At 42.7% G+C, this 24,474-nt stretch overlaps 1 protein-coding gene across 2 annotated transcripts in view; it reads left to right on the forward strand.

Moving 5' to 3' along the window:
• Positions 1–24,474, forward strand: part of LOC131460643 (histone deacetylase 7-like) — a 59,824-nt gene that overhangs the window by 29,367 nt on the left and 5,983 nt on the right. For both annotated transcript variants that reach the window (XM_058631289.1, XM_058631290.1), the window contains exons 8-23: positions 3,725–3,823; positions 4,195–4,348; positions 6,228–6,481; positions 7,148–7,393; positions 8,382–8,580; positions 8,705–8,838; positions 9,696–9,816; positions 9,911–9,960; positions 11,217–11,324; positions 11,501–11,556; positions 13,561–13,648; positions 14,556–14,675; positions 17,539–17,636; positions 22,362–22,480; positions 23,538–23,671; positions 23,760–23,844. In XM_058631289.1, coding sequence (XP_058487272.1) covers positions 3,725–3,823; positions 4,195–4,348; positions 6,228–6,481; positions 7,148–7,393; positions 8,382–8,580; positions 8,705–8,838; positions 9,696–9,816; positions 9,911–9,960; positions 11,217–11,324; positions 11,501–11,556; positions 13,561–13,648; positions 14,556–14,675; positions 17,539–17,636; positions 22,362–22,480; positions 23,538–23,671; positions 23,760–23,844 — 2,065 coding nt within the window. The remainder of the gene's footprint in view (positions 1–3,724; positions 3,824–4,194; positions 4,349–6,227; positions 6,482–7,147; positions 7,394–8,381; positions 8,581–8,704; positions 8,839–9,695; positions 9,817–9,910; positions 9,961–11,216; positions 11,325–11,500; positions 11,557–13,560; positions 13,649–14,555; positions 14,676–17,538; positions 17,637–22,361; positions 22,481–23,537; positions 23,672–23,759; positions 23,845–24,474) is intronic.

Here is a 24,474-nt window from a genome sequence, read left to right on the forward strand (position 1 = left end):
CAGTACGTGCTGTACCTCATTTTTACTGGTGCTTGGACCCGCCTCCCAGTTTTCCTTAACCAGGTCCAAGACACCCCGAGGTTTCCTGCCGAACAGGAGTTCAAAGGGCGAAAAACCCGTGGAGGCCTGGGGCACCTCCCGCACTGCAAACAACAGAGGATCCAACCATTTATCCCAATTACGACTATCCTCGTGTACGAACTTACGAATCATGTTCTTTAGCGTTTTGTTAAACCGCTCCACCAGGCCATCAGTCTGGGGATGGTACACACTAGTCCGGATTGAGCGGACGCCCAGTAATTCGTATAGCTCGCGTAGTGTACGTGACATAAACGATGTGCCCTGGTCAGTCAGGATCTCTTTCGGGATCCCAACTCGGGAGATGACCTGAAACAGTGCCTGTGCAACACTCTTTGCCGAGATGTTGCGCAAGGGTACTGCCTCGGGATATCGCGTTGCATAGTCCACTAGAACTAATACAAAGCGATATCCCCGTGCGCTCCGGTCTAATGGCCCGATGAGGTCCATGGCAAGCCTATCAAAAGGGACCTCCATTAATGGTAATGGGCGCAAGGGCGCTTTTGGGGTGGCCGGAGGGTTGACTAATTGACATTCGCGGCAGGATGCACACCACCGACTTACATCCGCCCGAATGCCCGGCCAGTAAAATCGGGCCATGATCCGGTTCAGTGTCTTATCATATCCGAGGTGACCCGCCATGGGGTTGTGGTGAGCCGCCTGGAAAATCGTTTCTCGGAGGCTTTTTGGGACTAACAACTGGGAGAGCTCTTCCCCTGTTCGAGCGTCACGACTCACTCTGTATAAACGGTCTTTAACGACAACAAAGTAGGGGTGAGAGAGTGCTGCGTTAGGGTGAACCGGACAACCATCAATTTCCATCACTTGGTCAAAGGCGTGGCGGAGGGTCTCATCCCGAGACTGTGCTAGGGGAAAATCTTCCATGGGCGCCATCTGTGCCCCCCCCCCAGCAGCGTCGGGATGCGGCACCTCCGCCTCACCACTAAGGACAGCACATAACTCACATTTCCCTGACTTACGTGACCGCACCCTCATGGTTTCCCCTGCTAAGCTCGTAAACCCCGGCCAATTTGTTCCCAAAATTAGAGGGTGCGTGAGGCGAGTACTAACTCCAGCCTTTACTCTATGTTTTTTCCCTTTAAAATAAATTTCCAGAGCCACCACCGGATAATCGTGAATATCCCCATGCACACACCTCACCCTCACCCACGATGCCTCTAACAATGCCCCCGGTCGAACCAAGCGCTGATGGATCATGGTCTGTTCACAACCAGAATCCAGCAGAGCTTGATGTGTACCCCCTTGTATACATACCGGTATACGGTACGTCCCTTCCGAACCGGGGGAGGGGGCCGGCGGCCCGGCAACCCTAACCACTTGCCCCACTTCCATGAGCGGGCACTCCGCTCTGATGTGGCCGGGCTGCCCACACCGCCAGCACACCTGCCCTGGCGTCTGAGGAGCCCCCCGGGGTGCCAGGTGATCAGACACGTAGGCTGGGCCCTGAGGGAAAGACGGCAGAGGGTAATTAGACGACCGGAGCGATGCATGCTCCGGCTGTGTGTGTGTGTGTGTGTGTGGGTGTGGTGCAGGAGCCGATGCTGGGAACCTCCTCCTCGGGGCTGGAGTGGGACGGCTGGCAGGGATCGTCGCTGGCCTGGTCTCCTCCCTCATGCTCCGCCGGGGAAGAGAGAGATGGTCCTCCGCGAGGACGATCGCTGCCTCGATGTTGGCCGGGCGGTGGCACTGGACCCAATTGGCTGTGGACGATGGTAACCCAGCGATGAACTGCTCCAGCGCCACCTGTCCAACGACGTCCTCAGCGGAGTGGGTCCCCGGCTGGAGCCAGCGCCTCGCTGCGTCCAGGAGCTGCTGCGCGTATGAAAAGGGGCGCCCGGCTCCTTCAAAGGAGAGCCCCCTGAACCGCCGCCGGTGTCCCTCCGACGTACTGCCCAGCCGGTCCAGGATGACTCTCCTCAGCTGTGTGTAGTCGTGGCGCGCGGCCGCCGGCAGGCTGTGCGCGGCCAGCTGCGCCACGCCGGTGAGCAGGGGAAGAAGCCGAAGCGCTCTCTCCTCCTCCGGCCACCCACATGCCTCCGCCGTGCCCTCGAAGATGTCCAGGTATGCCTCCGGGTCATCTTCCGCGGTCATCCGCTGCAGGGCGACGGCCGGAGACCGTCCTCGACCGGGCTCCGGGTCGGCGCCGTGGGCAGCCGGGCGTTGCAGCAGCTCCCGCAGGAGAGCACGATCGTCCCGCTGTGACGCCGCAATGTCCGCGAGGAGCTGGGACTGCTGCTGCTGCAGCGTGGTGGTGCTCTCCTGCATCGCAGCGAGGTGCTGAAGGGCCAGCGACAGCGGAGATTGTCCTTCCATGTGTCCCTGTTCAGGTGCCACTGTGAGCTTTTTCCCACTCACTGGGGTTCGGGAAGGACGAGGAGGCGGCGTTGAGGGAGCAAATATACCCGTTTATTGTGAACTGAAAACAATTAACCAAACAAAAGCAGTCAGCTGTGGCTGGCTGTGATGTCAGCGCTCTGCTGCGCTGCGCTGCCCTCACTCTCTGTGTCTCTCCGTCTCTCTCTCTCTCTCTCTCTCTCTCTCTGTGTGTCCGCGTCAGGACCCAGCCTACTGCAAGAGATCAGAACCAGGTTACAAACATGCTTATATAGCTGACTAATTACCTGATTCTGTCCAGCTGTCTGATCACCGGCTGAGCCACTCCCTCCTTTCCTCCAGCAGCCGTCGCTCTAACCAAGCCCCACTGCCACAATGCATTTTTGTCTTAACTCTATAGGTCACCAATTCCAAGAACACTATTTGTTTTCTGCTTTTAACGATAAAAAACTTAAAGCCTTATTTACTGCATGATGCCCTCTGCCACTGAAATAGACCTTGTGGCTATTTGTATAAATATGTTACAATCGATCAATCCATTTCAAGTTTGGTAAATGAACCCTTTTTATTTTTTTTTACCATGATTAGCATACTCACTGTCAGCACTGACATGAGACATGGAGGCTCACTCTCAATCTGAAAACATTGCTGCCAGCAAGGACACAAGGAAAAACAGTTTTTAGCCACTTAACAAAAGGTTTTCCCAATTAAATATAGTTCACCCCTAATTAAATCTAGAGAATTTGCACCTATTTGTTCTTTGTACTATTTTAAGAAAATGTTAGACAACCTCTTCTGATTCGCTTTGTAAACTGCTCACCCTCCTGCTCACCCTACACCAAAGTCCACAGAGAAATTCAAATGTTGTGATATCTGTGTTTGAAATCCCTTGTTCGGGTTTAGAGAAACAAGCCAGCAGCTCTTGTGTCTCTCTGTAAGCTAAAAAATGCAGATTTCCTCTATGGGCTTTGGTGCTAGAGACAAAGAGCGGTTTACAAAGTTGTCTAACAGTAAGATAAAGGATAAGACAGCAATTCTTAAGATACCATAAGTTTAGATTGGATTGGATGAACCTTTAGTTAAATGGCTAAAATATTTTTCTGTTTTCTTTCTTGCGTTCACTGCGATGGTGGTGAAATCAGTGCTGACAATGTGTCATTACCGCATACAACCACACTTCAACCTGACTTCAACATGATATCAAGGAGAGCGCTTAATTGAAATATAATATGTTTTGATGGTTTTTATGTTGAAAATGGATTATGCTCATGAACATATCTGTCTCATTAAGGCTCATCGATTGCTGCTGAAGGATGGTAGACTGGCCCATTTCACTTTTCCACCTAATCCCACTGCCATGTCCAACATCACTGCTGGAAATCCTGCACATGTGAGCAATGATCCCCCTCATATAGAGAACGTTTGACTTAAATGATGCGATTAACCTGTGTATCTGTAAGTGAATGTCTAAAATAGTGTCTGCACACTTGGTTTCTCACGGAAACATGTAGTTTATCCAGGCTTTCACTTCCCTCTTGTCTTCTGTGGTGAATCAGTCATGTGGTATTTCACTCCCACTGTTTACGTGTTCACTGATGAGTCTGTTAACAGCCCATTAAACCTTCACCCTCTGCACTGCACTCCTCATCTTGCTTATTTGTGTAAGCTGCAGCCATGATGAGAGCTTCCACAATTCCCAGTTAACCCCATCCATTTTTACCTTCACCTCTTCTCTCTTCCTTTCTTCCTCATTTCCCCCAGGCTGACCTGCGATTAGCCAAGCCCTTGGCCCTGTCTGCTCTGCATCAGGTCTACTTGCCTATGGAAGGAAGCGGTTCAGCCTTGGCCCAGCACCTGCAGCCTGTTCTCATTCTGGAACCACATTCTAGACTGGTGCACCATCAGCTAGTCTCCTGTGAGTCATGCACACATGAAAACATTGTATTTATGCATTTTTGAATCATCTTATGGTGGAATTTAAGATCGATGTTAATTGAGAAAATGGTCACTTTATCAGTTAGCCTTGTATGTATTTACCTCCGCTAAGGAGGTTTTTTTTTTGACCAAATTTTTCTGTCTGATTTTGATTTTGAGCAACATAACCCAATTAGTTAAGGATATTGATTACATTTCCTGGGTATGACATATTGCAAATGCAAATTTGAGTTGTAGTCAAGATTCCGAACAGTTTTTACTGTATAATATATAATTAAAAAGAAGGTGGAACACATCAGATACTGTCAAAATATTCAATACTGTAATATAAGAGCATTTGCATTTTAAAATTGGCATAAAACAAGTATAGAACAGTTATATTGCAGCCTTTTCAATCTCAATAATTGCAGTATTGATTTAACTTTAACACTTTGGGTGTTTCCTCTTGTTCCATTTTTGTTAGAGTTTCACCTATTCTTTGTCATAATCCGCCCAGTTTATTTATGAACATGATAGTTAACCATATAATGGAGAAAACACAAGCCTTTTTAAAATTAGACATGTGTGTATTTTTTACCTCTGCCAAAGAGGTTCTGTTTCTGCTGCATAACTCAAAAATGTAAGGATGGATGTTAAGGACATTTCCTGGGGATGTAGGTTTTGGCCCGAGAAAGAAATAACTAGATACTTAAGTGTGTTGACACTGTGGGGAAACTGAGTGGCCTTGGCAGAGGTTTGCGCATTCTAGGTGCTTTCTCTTCTTCCATTTTTTTGTTTCATTTTCAATTTTTCTTCCTCAAAGTTTAACCAATTACATCAAGAATCCCGTAAAATTACAATAGGTGCTTTTTTTTCCACAGCACACAGATTAATAATGTACAAAGGTCCTGACAGGTTCAGAGTTGAGGGTGTTTTATATTGAGATCATTTCATTAAATTTAGCCTTCATTAGTGACATGATTAACACCTCCACTCATGCAGAAACATGTCAACATGTCTGTTGTGAAAGAGACTGTTGGAATATTTATGTCCTCTGTCTGGTGCCACATTCTTTTGGCCCACATTGTCTAAGCAGCACAAGAGCGCCCTCCACTCAGTGATGCAGTTATACTTATACTGCATGTTGTAAATACAACTGATGTAATCATCTCTGAGCTCTCCAGTAAAAAAAACAAAAAAATCTCAAAAGGTAAAAAAAGGTAAATTATTTTATTTTTAAAGCACAATAGTGCTGTACAGGGCAAAAATCATCAACACCTCAAATTAAGAGTACGACAAGTAAAAAGCTGCAAATGAAACAAGCAAAAATAAAAGCATTATTTCATGCTTGGATTGTTTTGAAGCCGAGGAAAGGAGGTGACTTTTAAGAAAGGATATAAAGACAGGCAGTGAAGGGGGCCTGTCTAATTTGAAAAGGTAACACATTCTCCTCCTCTTTCCTTTTTTTAATTGTACCGTCTTCCATCCTCTTTTTGTTGACTTTCAATCTGGCCCAAATATTGTCAGATTGTCAAGTTTATTCTCTATCCCTCACCCCTCTGTCACCTCACCTTCTATCTGCTCACCTCTTTATCTATTCAGTGTTAATTTAATAAGGATATTATACAGTAACATAGATAAGTGATGGGTCACAGCATTTTTAACTACTGCTAATCTCCAGTGTCCGTCCTTATTAGAAGGGCCTTTAAAAGTTTGACTAAGTGGCGCACTCTGCTGGCCCAAAGTGCCCATTTAAAGCTGCACACACACACAGAACACATCCATATCTACCCTCTTCCACAATTATTCATGACTCTGTTCTGCGTTGAGTTAGGTTATTCCTGGTTGTGACCCGTGTTTCGGTCTCCTCCTCTTTGCAGTTCATGGTTTGAGCTCCATTCCTCTGCAGCAGCAGCCTCACCCACCGTCCCCCTCCAAAAGGGACGCCAGAGGAGGCATAGTTAACTTACCGTCACACAGACCTGTGGCGAGAACGCGCTCGGAGCCGCCGCCCTACAGCCACTCGCCCTTTGCCCTGCAGGCCGCCCAGCACTCACACACTCAGCACCAGCTGCTGCAACAGTATCACAAGAGCGGGCTGGAGAGGTTCAGGCAGAGTGTACTTCTGAGTAAGGTGAGAGGAGGCGGGCGTGGACACAAACATGCTGCAAAAATATTAGTTATTGTGAAAATTCATTTGTGGATTGGGTGTATTAAATTGTAATTGAACATTTAACACTGTAGTGCCTAACTTTTAAACAAAATGAAATGTCCACTTGATTCAAACCATTGTCAAATGAGCTCACACTGTTGTGTGTAGATTTAAGGATTTTAAGGAAGTGTGTTTTATGTGAAGACAGGCAAAGGCAACATTGTACTAGAGTAAACTGGTTGGAATATGACTGCTCAAAAACAGTTATTCAGCAGTTTCATAATAACCTCTTATTAATAATAATAACAATAATAATAATAATAACAATAATGATAATTAAAATTAAAACATTCCTATAGCACCTTTCATGAAACCCAAGGTCGCTTCTTCTCTCTGCCCACCACTGTATACACACAGTCGCTCCCTCAGTCAGGTCTAATATTTTGCTTGACTGAGCAACACTATTGTTTCTGTTCACAAAGCTCAAACAGAGGCAGAATTATAACATCATCAATAAGCAACAACAACAAAAAAACCCTAAAGGTTATGCACTGCAGCTTTAAAATTATGTGTTTTTGAGTTGTATGCAAACACGTGTTGAAGAGAACAAATTACCTATAACACTGTGAAACATCTTCCTTAAATTAGCCCATGAGCCAAACCAGTGAGAAGCCTCGTCTCAGTCAGATTCCATCAGAGGACATGGACCTGGAGGAGACAGGATCCGGGACAGGTTCCCGGACAGGTTCCGTGTGCAGCTCGGAGCAAGAATCGGTGTGTGACGATGGCTACCACAGGAGACGCAGCACGGCGAGCACAGACTCGGTTTGTGGCACAGAGTCCACGACCTCCTCACGGGAGAGTTTGATCGAGCCCACACATCCCCTCAGTCAGGTAACTTGGTTAATTTCAGCAAATGTACAGTATTATGAAAAAGTCTTAGGCCAGCATTAGAATAGCTGTTGGAGCAAAGTTATAATGGCCATATATTTTTTTTTTTCCTCAATCATTTTTTTATTAGAATACAACCAGAAAGCACAATAATGTGTATGCACTATTTCAAAATAGAACATTTCCATGAAAAATCAGCTTCCACAAGCTCAATGAGTGTCAAGTAATTAGTGCACTCTCCCCTTGCACATGAACAATAGCAAATCCCTGGCCGTCTTAAACTGAAATGGAGAGGAATCTTAATTCATTTCATTGGTAACAGCTGTGTTTGTCCTTCTATTTCAAGTGGAAATAGGCTGCTGTAAAAAAAAGATTTCTTTCTAATATATAATACCAACTTTCAGTCACAGCATTCCATTCAAAATGACAAAGTTCTCGGAATTTGACGGACATAAATCCATAATTTTGCATCAGCAGGGCCATCTACATAGCTGGTGGTTGCCCAAGGGAACCGTATGTTTATATACACCATGAATTCAGCTTAGTAGCATACATTTTTATGTTTATTGTACCTCAGTGGTCTCATTCAGCTGCTTTTATTGGACCTGCACATTGTATCCTCCAATTAAGCCTCTTCCAATATGATGACACTTGTTTAATATTAAGAATTAATGTTTTTTAATTAAATGCATTATTAATCTTGTGACTATGGCAAAGGAAAAAAAATGTGCTCATATACATGAAATCCTTTGTTTTGACATCGGAGGGCGCTGTAGCTTTATTTATGCAGGATGAAAAGCGTGAGTTACTGTGTTGTGGCAATGTTGGCCAGCATTTTTGGCAGCGCTTCATCGTCTTTATGAGGTGCTTGCTCTAAACACGCTGTAATAATTGCACAGGTGAGTGGAAGTGAAAAGATTGCTCAGGTTCGACTTTGTTATGTGCTGTTGAAGGTAAATGAATTCCCTGTTGTTCCTTCTGGAAACCACAGAGGCAGGTGATACTTGGTCCAGGTCTTCAGATGGACTCCCTGAGTGCACCTGCCCTAATCTGGCCTCATCAGCCTTTGATTCGAACCCGGTCCTCACCAGCCTCCACCTCTCTGCCTCCTCCACATCCACCCGCCACCACCATACCTTCAGTGTCACTGTCCAGCCCTGCTGCAGATGTCCAGCTACGCTTTACCACAGGTAATAACAACACTATGTTTTTTTTTTTGTTTTTTTTTAAAGGAAAAATGCAGTTAGATCATGAAATTCTATGGAAGGAAATGAAGAATATTAGTGTTTAAGATGTGCTCGTTTGTGTGTGTAGGTCTGGTTTATGACTCTCAGATGCAGAAGCATCAGTGCATCTGTGGGGACAACAGCCGTCACCCTGAGCATGCTGGGAGGATCCAGAGCATCTGGTCCAGACTGCAAGAAAGGGGCCTCAGGAACCAGTGTGAGGTACAGTGTGTGTGGTTTTTCTCTTGATGTGACACATTCAGCCTGATTTATATGCTGTCACAGGACACTTGAGAGAAACGTGAGAAAAAAGTATCATAGAACATTTTCCTCTTCTGTCATAAACCCATAGAATGTTCATATGTTGTGGTTATGATTGAGCCTCAACTCTCAAACCAAAACATCCTCTCCCTGTTGCCGTCTTGACTATTGTCAAGTCAATCTATTATCTAACCTGACATCACTTGCTCGACTACAATTGGTTCAAAACTCCACCGCTCGGCTTTTAACTGGTACGAAAAAAACAAGAGCACATTACTCCAATCTTAGCGGCACTTTACTGGCTCCCAGGTTTGTTTCCAGATTGATTTTTGAAATAATAATTAAATTTCTTGATGGTCGCAGCCCCGTAACTGTGGACTGAGTTACCTTTGCATCAAACAAGACGACTCACTTCCTGTTTTTACATTTAACATTTTTTCTCTCTGGTTTTTAACACGGTTTGAGACATTATTGTTTTGCCGTCTGTCATTGTTTTTACTTTTGTATTTGTCCATGTGCAGCACCTTGGCCAACTGTGTTGTCTTTAAAGTGCTTCATTAATAAAGTTGGATTAGATAAACAAAGTAGATACAAATAAACAAGCATACAGAAGGATAAACTGATCCGGAAGAGACAGCTTTTGTAATAGTATAATAATCATACAACTCATTAAATTTGTCACTTACATTAACCATAATTGTCCTTAACTTAATACCCTAACATTAACTCTAACACTGAGTCTTCAACATCAAACTTTGAGATTTTGAGGACAGGTCAAGATGTCAATGAAATAAAAAAAAACATGTTTGTGTGTGTAGACGATCCGCAGCAGGAAGGCCACGGTGGAAGAGCTACAGTCCGTCCACTCGGAGGAACATGTGCATCTTTTCGGCACCAACCCGCTCACCCGCCTCAAGCTGGACAACCACAAGCTGGCTGGTAAAATCAACAACAATTAATCACCAGGAAAAATTATATAAGCACAAAAAAATGTAATAAGTAATGTTCATGAAGTATGAATTGTCTCCCACAGGAATTTTATCCCAACCGATATTTTTGGTGTTGCCATGTGGAGGAGTTGGAGTGAGTGCCACACACACACACACACACACACACACACACATGCACGTCCTACTTATCTAACATTACATGGCTAATTAAGCCTCATTACATTATTGAGCTCACAATGCTACAAATTGCCAATGCTATTGTTTTTGGCTGAGATAACACTGAGACACAATCAGAAGTCAAAGGCTGCACGGAGGTGAGTCGAGGGAGCAGGAGAGGAGAAGACAGAGGGTACACAGGCATGTACTGCAGCTGGAGGCTGTGTGTGTGTGTACACTTGTATTTGTTTCCTCTTAAGGACCTTTTCTGGCATAAACACTGACCTTGTCATGGAGACCAAAACCTGGTCCTAATGAGGCAGAACCTCATTTCTGAGGAGCTGGTTAAGTTTGGGGCTAAGATTGGAATTGTGGTTAGATTGAGTTTTTAACTGGTTATGGTTAAGGGATGACGGTTTGTTTAGGTTGTCCAAATGAATGGAAGTCAGTGCAGTGTCCTAAGAAGAAGAGCTGCACAAACTTGTGTGTGTTTGTGTGTGTTTTATGTAGAGATTGGGTGTTGGATGAAGACGAAATGTTACAAAAGAAGAAATGATCAAAAGTGAAAGTAGCAGAATAGATTCAATTTAACAAGAAAGCAACTGAGGGGGAAATGAGAAGAAGAACAGAGGAGAGGAGAAAGAGTATGGGACTTGCTGTCAATTGATAAGACGTCTGATCTGCCAGGATTTCCGGTCCATCGCTGGTCTGGTGAAGAGAGTTGATTGGAACAAGATGGCAAAATCTGTGATAAAGAAATTCCCCCGATTTCATCATTCCACCAAGACACACCCCCAGAATATGTTTTTGAAGTGCAGGGTGACGCAGCCTCTAAATATGAGTGTTTTACTGAGAATGGATACATGAAAATGAGTCTCCACAGTTCCAACGTCACACATACAAGTTTTTATTAATATGCCACAAAAATACACTACTCTGTATTAATAATACTTTGTTTGTCAAACAAAATGGCAGTTCAGCAAATTTAGTTTAATTAATGTAAATGCTCAGAACTGCCAATAGGGGACTCCTTATTGGCCGGCAACTCGACTAAATGAAATGTGACAAATGTGCTGAGTGAGTCTTTTCACTAAGTCAGGCCGGTCCACTTTTGATGAGTCTGAAACTAAAATGTGCTGCAACTTTCTCATCACGTAAACACCAGCAATTTTCTCACAGCAGCAGCTGACTGTTGAAATGACTCTGCGTGTCTAATCTCCGCTTCACTGACAGGTAGACGTTGATACAGTCTGGAACGAGCTTCACACATCATCGGCTTCACGCATCGCAGCGGGATGTGTCACGGACCTGGCGCTAAAAGTAGCGCAGCGAGAGCTGAAGGTGTGTCTTTGTTATCAAACACTTCATCATCGCTGACATGTGTTTTGTCAGTGTGTTGTGTAACGGGGTTGTGAAGTAAACACTGGACGACGCAGTTATATAACGCTGAATGCATTTTAATGTGCTTGGTTGATTAAAGCAGCTCAGTGTTGATAATTTAGCTTTTTCTCTCACAGAATGGCTTCGCAGTGGTGAGACCTCCCGGACACCATGCAACCCAGTCCTCCCCTCAGTGAGTCCAACACACACACACACACACACACACACAGAAGCCAGGAGGTCTCTGCAAAGTGTTTCACATGATTTATTAGCGATCACTTTTAAAGAGAGAGAGAGAGAGAATCAGTTTGTGTTATCTCTTGAAGACATTTTCTGGAATACACACCAACCTTGTCACGACCATTTGTCCTTTTAGGGACCAAAGTCTGGTCCTAATGAGGCAGAACCTGCTTTCTCAGGCTCTGGTTAAAGTTAGTATTAAGACATGACTGGTGGTCAGGATATGGTTAGAGTTAGGAGTGACTAACAGGGGTTAGTATTAAACAATGCTGATGAAGTCTATAAGTTCTACACGTCCCTCTCTTTGTCTGTGTGTGTGTGTCTCAGTTTAGACCTTGTGTTAAGTGACATTTCTACACTTTTTTATGTCAAGACAGACAGAGGCAACAGCAACTTTGTGCTAGTAAAGTGAGGAGTATGAGTATGACTGAAAACACAAAGAAGCGCTCATGAAAAGTTTTAGAAGTTAAATCTGCTGCTCAGTAATTCAGCAGATCTGATAGTACTACTTGACAGGGCCTGTTTTCAGATGAAGGACACAGCATACAAATTAGGGATGGGAATCGGTATCAGTGCGACACTGGTCAGAATCACTGGATCGGATATTAGACAGATAAAAAAGTAAAATACAATACAATACAATTTAAAAAGAAAAATCCTATATATCTCATGCTTCATTATGCACAAACTGTAAAAATGTAAATAAAAATCATATAGTCATGATTGGGCTGTTTATTTCTTCTTTATGGGAGAAAAATATTTGTTACATAGTTGGAGAATTATGACTTTTAAACATGTTGTTTACCGCTTCATAGTTTATAAATGGTCTAGAATGACTGTATCGGACTAATATCGGTATCCAGTGAGTGATATCGAAATCGGTATCTGACACAAAAAAGTGGTATCATCCCATCCCTAGTACAAAGTTGTCTGTTCACAATGACCAAACAATAATAACCACAACAACAAAAGAGTTATGCATTGTAGTTTTAAGTTCAGTGATAAAGAATAGAGGTCAATACAGTGTCCTAGCCAGAAGAGTGTGTGAGGCCTAAGGCCAACTACCTCCTCCGCTCTGTTTCTTTAAGCTGACAGGACACAGAGCACAGCACCTCAAAAGAACTGTACGTGTGTGTTTTTGTGTGCATGAATTTGTGTCAGTCTTTGATAGCAGCTATTAGCCAAGTAACCACAGTCAGCTGGGACTGTGTGTGTGCTCAGCAGTGCTTGACACCGGTTATTTATGAGATGATAATGACTTTTTTCTTGATGAGCAGAGTCTGGACAGCATATATGATATACTGTCCACACACACACACGGAGAGAGAGGAGCTCACAGTTTACGACCCATGCTGACACTGCCACTTCCAACATTCCTTCATTGTTTTTCATACATCAACACTTTTTCTGCATACCTTTGCTGCAGACAATGAGCGTTGAGGGAACCTCTGTGCCAACTTGTGAGTTCATCTCTCTCAAGTCATCTCACATGTCGTGCCAGCAATTCACACTATATTATGATTAGGAATGTGGAGTGGATTTTAAAAATAAGCTTTGTTTTTGCTGTTGTTTATCACAATTTTTGTGGTTTTCTGCATTTCTCTGGAGTGCGTTTTTTTTTGACTCAGCTTAATCGTGTCATACTGAAAGACAATTTTGTGTGTCAGCAGTGAAAGAGGCGCAAAACAAGTTGAAATTAAACATCCTCATTTCCCAGATATTAGAAGTAAATGTTGACGTGGCAGGAGTTTCCCCCCCTCTTTGACTTGTACATTGGAGTCAGTGCTGCGATTGGTCATAACCTGCTCTGAACAGCCACCACATGACGCCAGATAACTGGAGACATGTCTCCAAGGTTCCTAAGGTCCATATGGTGATTCCATGATATTAATTAAGTGAAGATGTCCCCATAATAACATGTGGCTGCCTTTCTTTCTTCCTGTGTGTTTGTCCACAGGGGCTTCTGTTTCTTCAACTCTGTAGCCATCGCTGCCAAGCAGCTCCAAAACAAACTCCACGTCAGCAAGATCCTCATCGTGGACTGGGTAAGGACCCACCACATGACAAGCATCACTGGTCCCCACATGGGCAGGGAAAAATACACATGCACAAGCACACACACGTGTGTCATTGGCACAAACAGGGCCTCAGAAGCTCAGTATCCTTGTACAGTAGCACTGCTCTTTATTAATGAGTTCATTTAGACACTCATGTCTCTGGTCTCCATGTGTGATCTGAACTCACACATATGCATTGAGAAGACAAAGAGTTACACACGTTTGCAGATATTGAGCCACGGCCGTTATATTTTACATTATTTACTTTTAATTTTACATTTCTGTACCTTAGATGAGGCTTGTGCAATAACAATAAAGGCTTTCGATTGTATTCAATTCTATTCCCAAAGAAGTGTTTTTTCAGTGTTTTTATCTGTAGCTCTAAACCGCCAAACTTGAGAATTAGTTATTATATTTATCATTAGAAGCGGATCCGCATCGTATTGGCTTTTTATCCACATGGAACCAGCGTTTTTTGGAGCCCCAAAATGCTATTGTTGGAAAACGGGTTGCATATTTGGGAAAATGATGATGTCATAGCCTCACCTTTTACACTAGTTTGCACACAGAGGGCTTTATGTGCATGCTCATCATGTTTGTCTCTATTTTTGAGGTATTTCTGTGAAAGCATTAAGAATTAAGACATTTCTTGAAACAATGCTGTGTTTAAGGAAATCGGTTTTCAGCACAAACAAGAAAAGGATGGTCGAGGGAAAGTTCTGTAAGGGGCTCACTTACTTATCTTAATATCTTAATTGTTCTGTTATTATATACTGATATTAAACAACCATATTGTGTTTGTTCATTGTTGTAACTTAGATGAATAAAATAGTTGACAAATTCATGCCAAAAGGCATTTTTGCTTTTATTAAACTGAAATCCAATCCTTCTTCAGGATGTTCACCATGGCAACGGCACCCAGGAAGCGTTCTATAACAACCCCAGCGTGCTGTACATCTCTCTACATCGCTTCGACGACGGCAACTTCTTTCCTGGTAGTGGACATCCCAATGAGGTAGTGACGAAACATTCCTCCACAACAGTGCTGCTGTGTTTTTCTGCTTTTGTTTGTGTCGTCATAGTGATGTCTGGGTGTTTGTGAGTCTCTGCATGGAACACAATAACCTAAGGATGACACGTGCAAAAAGCTTTATAAATAGGAGAGTAGATTCTGGATGGCTAAAATCATTTTCTGATTTTACTTTAACTCTCAAAGACACACTGTTGTTATTGTATTGTCCGTGTCTAACATGAAGCTGGAGTAACATTTCGGTCACGCAACTTCTTTCCTTATTTTCCTTATTAGCATTAACCTTTTATCGATATGCCGACTTTTCTGCCTCCTCCAAGCTCTATTACAACATTTTTTGTAAATGTTCTGTGTTTCCTTTCAGGGTTTTTTAATACACATATCAAAATAGATTTAATGGGATTTAAAGTAAGTTTTACTGGCTCAGAACATAATGTAGTCGTATTGTGCTTGCTTTTTCACTTTTCTTCTCTGTCACATTGTGTTTGTTAGCAAGAAAACATTTTGACTGAATCAAGATAACATTTCAAATGTGCGTCTGATGAGCAGATCCCACTGCGCTTTGTGTATCCACTGTAGCTTTTAACTCCTTAGATCGTTGTGTTTGAAGGAGTTTATGGCTTTGAATTGCGGAACTTCACAACAGGATATGTACAGTTGAATTGCTCGCCGGTGTTTGCATACAGGAAATTGAGATGTCTGTGAATTCTGCCTGCGGTCCTACCAGAAACCAAAGTGTGATGACTATCCCCAGTCAGATGAATTGACCCCAACCCGTGGTGGTGTTAAACACCCATTCAATCCCTCAGATCCTCTCCTCGTAATCCCCCATCCTCCCCCACAATAATGAGGATAAAATAGTCGATGTTTCCCATAAAATCCCCTGATGAGGGACGGTGAATAAAACGCTCTGCTGACTTGGATGTGGCTTCGCCTTAAGTGGCTCCTCGACCTCTGTTGAGCTGTGTGGTAAACCTCTGGAGTCTCGCTGTCCCCCCGTGTAGGTATATAACACACCATGGGGTCGGGGTGTGATGTCATAGCTAAAACAGAGAGTGCAGAGTACCACACAGAAACCATCAGAGGCCTAATCCAGTCCAGCAACCCTTGAAACATGAAAGAGAGCAACAGGACAGAGGAGCACAAGAGACTTGGAGCAGCAGCAGGAATGTGTGTATTTATATGTGTGTGTGTGCGCGCGCACGCATACGTGCATGCGGGTACATTACTAGTTGGCAGAGGACAGGAGGCCTCATGTGTTTTTCGTTTGCCCTGTGAACATCCCGTCCACTGAGAGAAGAATGGAGACAGACGCTCTGTGATGCTCATCAGCATTCTTTCTCTTTCAAACACCCTCTCACACCCATACACACACGCACATGCACACACACACACAAAGGAAATTACCACGCCTTGTTGCCAAGAGTGTGTCAATCAACCTCCTCAGTCTCCCCTCAAACTGACACATTGACTGATGGCGAAGGGCTTAGAGAGCAGCTAAATGGCTGCTAGCAGGACTACAAAGAGCGAGGCAGGAATCTTTTTAGACCTTCTTTCCAAGAACCGAGCCTCAGTTAACTCTGCCTCAAATGTGTGAGGTCAAACTGAGTGGAGCTCCATCAACACCAGCCTTAGAATTCCTCTCAAATCATACGCAGGAGATTTCTTTAATGCACAGGTAAATCAGTACGGTGTCAGTTTAGTTTGACGTGATATCTGTCGTACGGAAAAAAAGCGCAACCATGAGGCTTTAACGGCAAGGTGTGTGCAGTGTGTGTTATGGGCAATATTAGTATGTGCTAAGTGGATTTTGTGCAAACGTCCATTCATGTGGTTTACTACAGCCGGTGTTGTTTTGTACTCATGTTATTCAGCTTCATTCCCCCAACCATTAGACAGTAAAACTGCTGAGCCTGGAGCTGCATTTCAATTTATTACGCCTCGCCATTTTTATTATTTTTATCACCTCACTTATTATATTTTTATTATCTAACTTTTAATTACCTTAATCTTTTATGTTAAGTCTTTGCTAAGCGCTTCATAGTCTTAACTCCACACACAGTAGTATATGTACTTTAACTAGACCATATGCGACTGTCACCTTAAATACATCTCATCAGGGATGAGTGTTGGTAATGTTATGGACGTATGCTGCCAATTTGTTATTGTTTTGTCCCACAATATTAATCTATCACAGATCCCAAAGGAAAAGCTGTCTCTTTTGTCTGCACTGCTGCGGTGTGTAAAGCAAACTGACAATAAACCTGATTTGATTTGATTTGATTAAGGTGTGCAGCACTTGAGTCCAAGACAGATTTTCCCTACAGGGACAATAAAGTTAAGTGTTGTATTATAAAGTTCTGCATACGCAACGTACAGTATGGATGTATTGGATACAAACGCATGCATTTCTAATGTATAAATAGAACATTTAACCACACATACAGTATACATTAAGGCAGCGTTTGCCAAGTGGAAAATATTTTTCCTGTAAGGCCGTAGTTTAAAGCTTGGGAACCATGAAACGGGTGTAGCTCTGTTGTGGCTGATCTGATTTATAAGGCTTTTTGACAAATTGTATCAAAATCAAAATGGAGGGACAGTGGTGTAGAATTAATAGCCATCCGTCTTTCATTTGGGAGTCATAATCACTCCCTGGTGTTGCCTTAAATAGATGCAGTCACTTTGCCTCTATTGCTGCAATGCAAAGTTTTGCAACAGCCGTGCTGAGTTTGACAGGAATCTGTCATCATCACATAGTTTTTCAAATCTGACTGAAACTCATTAGCTTTTTTTTCTCTCTGTTGCTCTCTCCCCCCCCCCCCCCCCCCCCCCTCTCTCCCTGCAGGTGGGTGCAGAGGAAGGTAAAGGCTTCAATGTGAATGTAGGATGGACAGGAGGATTAAACCCTCCCATGGGAGATGCTGAGTACCTGGCTGCATTCAGGTAATGATTCAGTTGAACCTGCCTCTATTTGTATTGCTATCATGTTGTATCTTCTGTATCATCTTTCGTGCTTTAGTGCGTTGCATTTTACAATCTAGTTAGAGGAATGGGAAGTATGTTTCTCTGACCTCTTGTGCAAACACTTCCAGTACAAATTCTAACCTAATTCTGTCAATAATGGGTGCAGTCGGTAGCTGGCTGTTAAGCTGCTTTTGGTTTTTGCTCACCTTGGTAACAAAACACATGTGAGCCCGGTGAAGCTGTTCAGAATGTAATCCAATCAAAAAGAATTATGTTTCTTTCTCCTCCCTCCTAAAAACGATTATTCAACCTTTAAATCAAATGTCTGTCAAGAGTGTTGTGTTGATCAGTCTATGTGTGAAACTGTGATAGTGTAAAATATGTACAACAGCAGCCACTAGTGTTTGAAACAGGTACTGTATTCCCAATTTAAAACATTGTGGAGCAAAGTTTCCAAAGTTCCCACTCGGAATGCACGAAATTATCGGCTCAGTATCAGCAGATATTGGTTATATATCGGATATCGATAATATTCTTTTCATTTCAGTTTTTATTTAGTTTTGACTGTTGTTTTTAAAATGAGATTGTTTTAATTACTTTTTAGAGTGGGTTTGGTAGTTGTTGTTTTTTTTAACAGTTTTAGTGTTAATGTTGAGTTTTTTGTAATAATATTTATTATTATTATTATTATTATTATACATATATAACTATTTATGTGTATATCTATAAATACACATATATGTATATATATGTATATATGTGTATATATATATATATATGTATATATATATATACATACACACATACACAAATGGACTTAATTGATCCCAGACTGTGAAATAGTTCTGTTACATCAGCAAATACTTAAATATCCACTGATAAACTGAATGAGAGGGAGAGTGTCAGCTAACCTTGGCTGAAGCTCCCTGTATGGTTCCTTGTCCAGGTGAAAACGAGCCACACCAGCATCTGTCTTCAACTTCCTACCCACTTTTTCAATCGTCTACATTTGAACGTCTCACCACTACAGAGCCTCGTTTGGCCTCTCATCTGGCTGGGACATTTTTGAGAGGGGTAGTGGAGCCTTTAAGGTTCAGAAATGTTCAGAATTTCTGACCCATAGATGCACCTCGCTGTGTTTCACTAACTCTTCTGGCAACCAGTGTGTCCAAGTATTACATGCTATTTTATTGGGTCGGTGGTGCAGAGGACCAAAACAAAAGAAAAAAAAAGATAAACATAGTTTGTGAGCCACAGATGAAAATATAATGTGTGAATAAACTGGCTGCATTATATCAGTGAAGCCATATTTTAATTTAATATGCTTCCTTAAACTCTGATGACATATGCTGGTCATTTTATGACTTAATACGGTTAAATTCTTACATAACGTACCCTTGAGCCAGTTAAGTTAATACAATTTTTTAAATTTTATTAGCTTTTTATAAAAACAGAGAAAATGGCCAAGTCAAGAAGAAGCATAAAAGTTTTTTTGTTTTTTTTAATGATTATTAGGTAAATTGGGTTTTTTCTACCAGACTGAATGAAAAGGGTGTGTGCCAAGAGAATAAACAGTGAGCCCTTATTTTTCTCCTCTTGCTTTTACCCCACTCTCAGAGTTTGGACGTCCTAACTTCACATCTGCACTGAAAACAACGCTCAAGTGTTGTGTAGTGTAATAATAGAACGTGGTCAGCATCTCAAGTAGCTTTTATACCTGATTCCTGATTTCCTCTGAAACGTGGTTGGCCGCAGTCAGGGTTACGGTGATAGTTCAGCTTTTTTCAAGTGTGGCTGCATGAGACACTGACACATAGTCAGTGCAGACTGCGCTGAGCATGCCCCCTGGTGGCCTTCTGTGCTGAGAACAGCCTTAACAGGACTGCTCACTGAAGTCATGGCAAATATTCACCTCTTATATCTTACTATTAGACAGAAGCCTGGAAACAGAAGCTTGTGTCACTTTGTGACGCGCAATTTGTGACTTTGTGACGCGCAATTCAATAGAGAAAACCAGCGATTTTTTATCACAGCTCACAGGAGTTGCTGATCCAATGCAAAAGTGTTACTTTGTGACTTCTGTGTTTGACATCCTTTGATTAGATTTACCTCATGCCACAAAGTCACCAAAACAAGCAGGAATATCTGGTATATTCCAACATCTGTGTCTCCATGAGATAAAAACACTGACACTAAACTTATTTTTAAGATATCTTACTTAAGTAGGTGTAGATTCTATGAGGTGAGTCTCATGTCCCCATTGGCAGCCATGTTTTTAGTGAGAGCCAGCGTCCGTGTCTCAGGCTGGTTCTCAGAGCAGAGGGCACACACAGAGCAGTCAGTGCTGACTTTTCCTCAGTACCTCAAAAAAAAAAAAAAAAAAAAAAAACACACTTTACAAAACCCAAACTATCACTTGAAGGCTATACAACTTTGTTCAATGGCTTAAACACTGCTGGTTTTAAAAAGGTTTAAAACTTAAAAACAAAAACACACACACACCAGTATGTTTGCGAAACACACCTTCTCTCTTCCTCACTTTCCATTTGGTTGAAGCGATTTTCCGGAAAGGACTTTGGTTCTGCTCTGCACTGTAATGAACTGTGTTTCTATCCACAACATTGGCTCGCCACCAGATGATTAAAAAGTATGCGAGCTCTTCATGGTGCTGCGTGCAGCACACACAGTGGGTGGCCCCTTGTCAAAGGAAAGATGCTAATGAGCTAACCCTTACTGGTAAAATCCATACACCCAATAGGCAGACTTGGAAACACTAAGTCCAGTGTTTACTGGAGGCCTGAATGCCAATTAAGAGACAACTGGTTCTTTCCTGTGCAGGCGTCTGGTTTTGGTATTTTTTTTTTATTCAGTTTGGGAAATGGCAAGTGTTTTCATGTGTAAAACTTCCTCAGTTAACCACACTACAGTATAGAAATTCTCCCTATATCAAAGCGCTGTGGTGGCGTGTCCTGGTGGTCCGGTGGTTTGAGGCCTATACCGTGTAGCTGTCATGTCCGTGATGCATATCCAGCCAATGACCTTTGTCACATGTTATCATGAGGAACAACCCTATATTAACTGCCACTGCCAGCTGTCTTATAAAGAAAGCAGTTAGAGATTTAGGATTTTTTTTTTTAGTGAGAAAAAGGTTTGAAAGATCACAGCGAGAATTTCTGCACAAACAAACGCTGTCATCATTCTGGGGCTGAGCTGGTGCGGGTAAATGTACACACGACACACTATACAGACTCAATTGAACGCGTGATGAATTCACTTTTATGCCCGCTAAGTCTTGCCATTTCTCTAATTCATTGTGAATATATGATTTAAACAACACAGTCTTCCAGATTGTGTGTTTTCTTTGGATGGGACAGAATAACAAGCTGGAGTGTAGCGGCTTCCTCTCTGCATTTTGGTGTATTAGTGACAGGATTAATACTGCGGCTGAGATGAGGCTGTGGGACACGAGTACAATCAGGAGAAAGCTCCGATGCAGCGAGATTAAGTATAATGATGCTGTGTGTGGAGGATTACTAAAGTGGTCAGAACAGTGTAATCACCGGTAGCACCGCACACACGTAACATCCCGCTTCCAAAAGAAGAGGATGCGTATGTGTCTATTTTAGCCCTTGAATAATATGGATGGGTGCATGCACATATTTCCATGTGCACTTCTAGGTGGCTACTGAGAAATGACAGACTACGAAGGAGAGGAGAATACAGCAGAGGAGAGGGAGAAGAAGTGGGGGGTGCATTGTTAGGGAATCCAAAGGCGGCGTAATTAGGCCCAATGGATCCCAGATGGCTGGCTGTCAGTGACGTGAGAAGAGGGACGAGCTCCTAATAGGAACCAGACGCACACAAGCGCCTTTGAACTGCCGCTGAGAGAGAGAGAGAATCAAACGCGGCATGGGCCATGCGCTCTTGCTAAATAACTGGCAGCGGGAGACGAGAGGAAGTGAGGAGGAGAGCAGAGAAGCGAGGAAAGTGGTCAACTCTAAGTGGAGTATACAGTCTGTGGGCGTCACATCACAGATATGTCAAAGGTCTCATTTTTATCTGCTTGTGTCACTTGCAAAAACAGAAACTCTTCATTATTTGCCACCTATGTAAAGTTTGTGTGACCGAGTTTTTTGGTTGTTGTTTTTTTTTTTATCTGCATATACCCAGGAAAGATTTGCAGCACACACTCGCGCTTCCTTTGTTTCACAGTTGCACACGTTCACACCTGGGAGCTACCCCACCTTCTAGTCTTGGCTGCTAACCAGGAGTGGATCAAGAACGGAGATCAAGCACTTGGAACGCGGCCTTTGATAATTTATCTTTCATCATTTTCAAATGGAGGGAGTTTGCAGTGGAGTAAATGTTTGCAGTTAACGGCCCAGAAAAAAAGCCCAATAACATACACATGTTCCAGTTGCAAATCAATCACCACAACTTTGCTGCGATTTTTGTAGTTTGAAGGCAACTCAAAATGCTTTTCATTGCAATAATTACATAATAATCTTTCTCAGTCTTTTCTGATATGAAGTCAATTACGCGACGACTTCCTCAATCTCATTATTATATTGTGTTCGCAAATCATGAACACCTGTGGAACACATACCTTACTGTACTGTGCTGGGCAACAGCAGAGCTTGAATTAATGTAACAAAGGACACAGTATTTGATTTAGAGCGTGTTGTTTTCTCTCTTCCTCCCTAGAGCCGTGGTGATGCCCATCGCCCACGAGTTTTCCCCCGACGTGGTGCTGGTGTCTGCCGGCTTTGATGCCGTCGAAGGACATTCGCCATCACTGGGAGGCTATAAAGTCACAGCCAAGTGTAAGAACTCAGTCTGGCCCTTGATTACATGCATTAACAAAGTCTAATACACAAAGGTATACAAATGAGAGTTATTAGAAAATTCTTCTACGAAACAAAGGCGGTTATTTTGTTTTCTGTTTGTGTATCTGAGCTCTTTTTTTCAGTTAACATCTGCCTTGTATGAACTGTTGTTTACTTGAACTTTTTAACATGAGGTTTATTTTGAAAAATTGACTCTGATATTAACTCTCCATGACGTTTGAGTGCAGAAAATTAGCACACGGCAACTGACTTGGTGGGACATGTAGTGGAATTGTGCTGCTTTGATTATTCCTCACAGGGTATGTTCAGGTGAACAAACAGCCTTAAAAGCTGCAGTGTGTGACTTTCGTTGTACATGTTATTGCTCTGCCTCTGTTTGGTCGTCATGAACAGAAACAGTGTCGCATTGTTCCTGTGCTGCGTCCTTCATCTGACTAAAGCTATCAGACCTGACTAAGGAAGCATTTGTGGTATACAGCAGCAGGGCAGGGGTGGATAGGGACAAGAAGAGTTTACTCAAACTGCTGAAAGACTGGGGATTTTTTAACAGTAAAATACATTCCTGGAACTTTCTGTGCACACTTCTTTGTATTGTCAATCCTAATCTGTTTTTAGTTGTTTTGCTTTACTAGTGCAGTTGCCGTTGCCTTTATATGTCTTAACATAAAACAAATCACTTCCTGTGTGCAGCATGAGAATGTCACCAGGTGACAGGAGATGTAAACTCTCTGACTTAATGAGCATTGCATGGACTTATTTGTCAATGTTTTAAATGTAATGGACACTTGTTTAGATTTAAAAGTCACACACTGCAGCTTTGACTGTTTCCAGATCACCACCAAAATCTAATAATTTTTACTTTGGGCTATAATCTACATCACCAGAGAATCTGGTCTTTCCTTTTTTAGGTATGCTTTGCTCTCAAACAGACAAACAAATAAACAAAAGCAGCCAAAAACATAACCTCCTTGGTGAAGGTGAAGATAATGACTGACCAGTCAATGTGTGGCTCATCCTTTGTATCTGTTTTCAGGTTTCGGCTTCCTCACCCGTCAGCTCATGTCATTGGCTGGAGGTCGAGTGGTGCTGGCTCTGGAGGGGGGACACGACCTCAAAGCCATCTGTGACGCCTCTGAAGCCTGTGTCAGTGCCTTATTGGGCATGGAGGTGTGTGTGTGTGTGTGTTTGAGCTTCACTGATATATTCAGTACGTTCAATCCTTTAAACTCTCACTGTATTCTGGTCTGTGTCCCAGGTGGAGCCACTGTCCCAGTCCACCTTGGACCAGACGCCGTGTGAAAACGCTGTGCAATCACTGCAGAGAGTCATCCAGGTTCAAGGTGAGAAGAGACCTTCAACATAATACGAACACTGACTGACCACTTACTGTAATTAGGTACACAACTTTCACATATCCAGTCAGCCAATCACATGGCAAGGAAAATATCTAGCGAGCAGCAGTTCTCTGGGTGAAGCTGTCTTGTTGATGACTGAGGTCAGATGAGAATGAAACTGGCTCAAAATGATACAACCAAGGTCTGAAGAAGACCATCTTCAAACTTTGAAGCAGCTGGGTGACAGCAGCAGAAGATCTCACTCCTGCCACTTCATTAGCTGTACTGTGTACCTAATAAAGTGGCCGGTGTGTGTGTGTGTGTGTGTGTGTATACACTTGGACATCTTTAATAGTTTCATGCTGTACTGAGTCTAAAACAAAAAAAGCTTTCTTTATCTAACCTGTAATTCTCCTTTACTCTCACCTTCATTAAGTGTCTCTTTATTCAAACTGGGTTACCACAGAGCCTTGAAATCCTTGAAAGTTTGTGAATTTCTAATTTGCCCCAATAGACATGAAAGTGGTTGAATTGCGTGCCAGAAAGAAGTTAAGTTGATATGAGATTGCATGCAAAACAATGAGACAGAGCAAATTACGCGATTCCTGGGAAATGCAAATTCCAATGAAGATTACA

This window comes from Solea solea, chromosome 6 (assembly GCF_958295425.1).
Source record: "Solea solea chromosome 6, fSolSol10.1, whole genome shotgun sequence".
NCBI lineage: Eukaryota > Metazoa > Chordata > Actinopteri > Pleuronectiformes > Soleidae > Solea > Solea solea.